This window comes from Oryza glaberrima, chromosome 11 (genome assembly GCF_000147395.1).
Source record: "Oryza glaberrima chromosome 11, OglaRS2, whole genome shotgun sequence".
NCBI classification, from domain to species: Eukaryota; Viridiplantae; Streptophyta; class Magnoliopsida; order Poales; family Poaceae; genus Oryza; species Oryza glaberrima.
In genome coordinates, this window is record NC_068336.1 from 25,718,929 (window position 1) to 25,724,146 (window position 5,218).

General features: G+C 46.0%; 1 protein-coding gene across 1 annotated transcript; it reads left to right on the forward strand.

Moving 5' to 3' along the window:
• Positions 1-481: 481 nt before the first annotated feature.
• On the forward strand, positions 482-3,718 carry LOC127755209 (uncharacterized). Its single transcript, XM_052280868.1, has 4 exons — positions 482-609; positions 1,176-1,625; positions 2,088-3,332; positions 3,428-3,718. The coding sequence occupies exons 1-4, from the start codon at positions 502-504 to the stop codon at positions 3,509-3,511; spliced, it is 1,887 nt and encodes a 628-aa protein (XP_052136828.1). The 5' UTR covers positions 482-501; the 3' UTR covers positions 3,512-3,718.
• The last annotated feature ends 1,500 nt before the right edge of the window (positions 3,719-5,218 follow it).

Here is a 5,218-nt window from a genome sequence, read left to right on the forward strand (position 1 = left end):
TAAACTAATAGATGATAATGTCACGTATATCTTCGTAAATATGCAAGATAAAATACAATTACAAGAAGTAGAAAAGTAAACCAAACTATGAAATGTGCGTACATATGCATTCTAGTTGGATTTATTGCTTTTGTTTCCCATGTAGGTCGAACTTGTATCTATGGAGGAATATGTACCACAATATACAGTTTTGTTTTCTTTTTAAAATTTTTCATAACTATTTAACCTATATGCAGAATAAATTATATGTACAGTTGTTATATGACATCAAAGCATGTGGACTAACTATTTCCCTACCTTATTATATGTGTAGACCCAATGGTAAAGTTGACTTGGTTTAACCACTTGGAAGCAAGGTCTTTATCAATTGAATTACCTTTTAATATATTATCAAAGTGCTCAAGGTGTGGAGAGGCAATTGTAGCTGGCCTATATATTAGCTATAACATTTCCATCGATTGAACACAAGAATCACAAATAACACTCAGTTACATCACAGATATGGAGCTGGTTTTTTACACCTCGAGGGGATGTCTTCGATCCGAGGCAGGGCGGCTTTGGTTGTGGCCTCTGTTGGTGTGCCTATTCTCCACGCTACTGCTCCAAGAGGTCTGATTATCTCCTACCCTATTTTGTTTTTGTTTCTTAACTTATAATTTGCACTATGGTAGTATTATATTCCTCCAGTTTTCTTAAAACCATATCTTGGTCAAGCAGTACATGAATTTAACGAAGTCATTTAACCATATATGCAAAGAGGGATGACCTCGGCCCGCGGGAATAAAAGAGGATACATTCATTGTAGGTGTTAACAGAAAAAAAGATGGGAAAATAAATGTGGTACAAAAGATGGAGAAAATGTCATTATATTTATATATATTGGATAAGGAAACAGAAAAAAATTGAGCATTAGCCAATAGCCATGGATATATTTTGAAGTGGGCCAGAGTACCTTACAATACATTTTGGAAAGGAATTAGTTGAAAATAATCATTCGTAAATAGTTTGAGAAGAACAATTCCAAGAACACCCAGCAAACATTATCGCCAAGAAAAAAATCAGCTGACAATTTCGCACACATTCATTCGCAGGTCACGATAGTCAATCTATGTCCCGTTGAAACTGACCAACAACAAGTATAATTTTAACCACCAACAATAATCGTCTCTATGCAGGCGACGAGTGCAGATCCAGTGAAAGTGAGCACCACAACCATCTTCCCCACAATCTCACGAGGCCACACGACCAAGGATTTTCAGGTGTTACTGCGCGTCGAGGCACCACCAATGGCGGATCTCAAGGGCCATGTCCCCATAGACATCGTCGCGGTGCTCGATGTCAGCGGCAGCATGGGTGATCCGGCAATGGCGGCCTCCAACTTCGAGAAGAACAAGCCACCGTCGAGGCTGGATGTGCTGAAGGAGGCCATAAAGTTCATCATCAGGAAACTTGACGACGGAGATCGTCTCTCCATCGTGGCATTTAACGATCGACCTGTCAAAGAATATAGCACCGGTTTATTGGACATCTCCGGTAATGGCCGGAGAATTGCTGAAAAGAAGGTTGACTGGCTCGAGGCCCAGGGAGGCACTGCACTTATGCCAGCCCTGGAGGAGGCCATCAGGGTATATATAAGCTACATTCTTCTTTACTTGACGTTTTGAACAGAGTCGCAGCGATGAGGATATACTCTTGTTTCTTAAGTGTTATCTAATAGTTATTATTTTTCTATTGAAAAAAGTGAAATAAATTAATATGAGGCATATCACTTCATAAATATATATAGAGCTCAAATTCGACTCATATTACAGTTGTAGAAAAAGAACAAATTAAATTGAAACTAATATACGTAGATTCACAGTTATATTTACTATTTTTCTTACAACTTACACAAATCAAATTTGAACATAAATATTTGTAGAATAATATAACTCATATTAATCTATCTTATCATTTTATTTTAATTTTTTTTACGATTGTTTTGGTGGCATGCAAAGGAATTGATTTCAATGATCGATATATATCATGATTTTAATTTGTTTAAGGATTAAACTAACAATCTGATCCATAACCTAATCACATCACAGGTATTGGACAGTCGGTCCGGTGACAGCCGGAACCGCGTAGGCTTCATCATCCTCCTGACTGACGGCGACGACACGAGCGGGTTCCGGTGGAGCCGCGAGGCCATCCATGGCGCCGTCGGCAAGTACCCCGTGCACACCTTCGGCTTGGGCGCGGCGCACAACTCGGAGGCGCTGCTCTACATCGCGCAAGAATCGCGCGGCACCTACTCCTTCGTCGACGACGAGAACATGGACAAGATCGCCGGCGCCCTCGCCGTGTGCCTCGGCGGCCTCAAGACCGTCGCCGCCATCGACACGCGCGTCAGCCTCAAGGTCGCCGAGCTAAGCGGCGCGCGGATAGAGCGCATCGACTCCGGTGGCTACGAGAGCCACGTCGCGTGCGGCGGGGCCTCGGGGGAGGTCGTCGTCGGCGTCCTCTACGCCGGCGAGGTGAAGAACTTCATCATCCATCTGCACCTGCCTGCTGCGTCGGTGTCATCTTTGGAGTGCGGCTACTGCGACGCCGCAACCGTCTGTGACCACCATTGTCGTCGTCGTCGTCATGAGCAGCGACTGCTCGAGATCGGCTACTCCTACCGCCGCGCTCCGGATGCCTCAGCGATATCCATCGGTGGGCGTGGCGTGTTCGTCCAAAGGCCGGAGGAGGAGGTGCTCCTCCTCTCGCCCATGGTGCTGCAACACATTGTCCGGTTCGAGCTGCTGGAGATCGTGGCCGGCTTCGTCGAGAGCGAGATCATCATCTTGGAGAAGAAAACGACGACGACGACGACGGAGCAGCTGCAGCGTAAGTGGGAGGAGGTCCGGCGAGCCTGGCAGGTCTTGGGCGTCGTCGAGCTGGACGGCATGGAGAAGGAGGTGGACGCCATTGTGAGCAGCCTGAGGAGGGGACTAGCCTACGTCAGCTCGTGGGTGTCGAGCCACCAGATGCAGCGCGCCACCGCCATGGGCTCGCCGGAGAAGGTGGCGGCGGGGTTGATGACGCCGGCGATGGTGAGCATGGTGGAGGAGGCGCGGAGGCTGCCGCCGCCGACAGCCGCGAAGAAGAAGCCCGGGTGCGACGATGATGTGCAGGACATGATCGGGCAGCGGCTGGAGCTGTGGTCGAAGGTGAGGCGGGAGGTGCCGCTGATGTACGAGGCATCGGCGTCGGCGGAGGAGGAGGAGGAGCAGCAGCTGGTGACCGCCGTGTTCCGGGAGGCGTCGCTGGAGGCCATCGACCGCGCCATGCACCGCGACGTGTACCTGGTACGCATTGCATTGCATATATATGCTCGTAATTAATCATCAGCAACCAAGCAGGCAAGCTTAGATCATCTGATGGATGGATATGGTGGATGCAGGCCGTGGTGCACGCGAGCAACCGGAAGCGATGCGCCGGGGAAGAAGTAGCAGATGAAGCAATCATTCATCGATCAGACAGCTAGCTAGCTGCTGCATCAATTCGTGCATGAATGCAATGCACTGTTCTGCCTTGATTTATCCTGTCTCTGTTTGCATTTGCTACTTGATGATTTGTTTTCTGCGCCGCTCCCCTAATAATGAACCTCAACGATCCCGATCGACGTGTACCAACCGTTCACTGATTACATGGTTAAATAGCACACAATCTCAGCCACGCTTAGCCGCACGACTGCCAACCACATCGCTAATTAATCACTTTTCTACGTGCAGCCTACATTTCCTTGCATGTAGAGCATCACTTGAGGTAACGGACACACGCATGCATGCATAGAGATATTTGTTGGGACTGAACCAAATCACTTCATGTGCAAAGTAGAATTTACCGATCGGCAAACATATTTCACACAATCAACTACTCATCTTACTATGAACTTTGATGATAGTTTTAACTAGCAAATCAACAGCGGAACAACAGTAAACATAAGCATACAAAACACAGTGATTTGCGTGGAAAAACTCCTCGGTGCGAGGAGTAAAAAACCATGGGACCAACGGTCCACTGCAAGCTTCCACTATAATTAACAATTGGTACAAATGGAGTCTTCTCTAGAACATCTAAAGGCACACCACAACAGTAGCTATAACATCAAGTTACACATTTGACATCAACAACATCAATCATCAAAGCTAAAAAGAGGTATATCAACAAACAAGCGGAGAAATAGCAAATTCTGTCCTTTTCGGTTTTCAGTTGAAACCTCCTAAACCACAGATGCGAATTGCACGAAACTTGGCAGAAATGATGGTCTATGAGTCTCTTCCAAGCTATTCAAAAAACAACCCAGTCGGACACCGTTTGACCCTTCAAACGGACATTCTACCAACTGCTGCGCAAGCTGTAACTGCAGTAACTCGAGTTGAAAAACCATCACTCAAATCCGGTGCTCTACTCAATCAATTCTCACACAAACTGACTAGATTGAAGAGCTCAAAGTGATAAACAAACTAACTAAGTTTGATACCAATCCAACCACGTTTAAGCTTCCAACCGCTGACTTAATTAAGATCGGGTAAGAGCCCCCAAGCTGAACAAGCTGCACTTCTTCTCCACTCTCCTCTCCCTTTCTTGTGTTTTTTTGGTTTCTTCTTCACCTCAATGGTTGTTGCTCACTCTCCCTCCGATGAAGGCTAGGGTTTTTCTTCCCATGACAATGAGATGAGGCAATATCCACCATTGATCAAAACATGAATTAATGGCTCACATTTGTTAGACTTTTTGGTTGCAATGGGATGAGAGTAAAGGCTCCATGTGGAGGGAAATTTGGCCCAACAATTATCTGATCTATTATTTCCATCGAAACTATAGCTTTAATTGACTCGGCTAGAGACGGATCAAAAAAGAGCTCTAATATGATTACAACATCGGCAGTGTGGGGTTCAAGACCCCGCACGCTCCCATGGCAGATCCACCACTGAACTCGGCCATACTCTAAACCGACGTCACCTGCATGCAGATCATGGATTCTATCTATCGAACTAACTCATGCATACCTCTATTGACACGACCAACTACAACTCACACTATAACCAAACGAGATTAAACCTAACAACGGAATGTATACGTATTTTGATCTGAAAAAGATTAAAAAGAAAAAAAAATTTGGGCCCAACTAATTAAGATGGGCCGCACATAAAATGGAATACCGTCCCGGCCTACCTAAGATAGACGG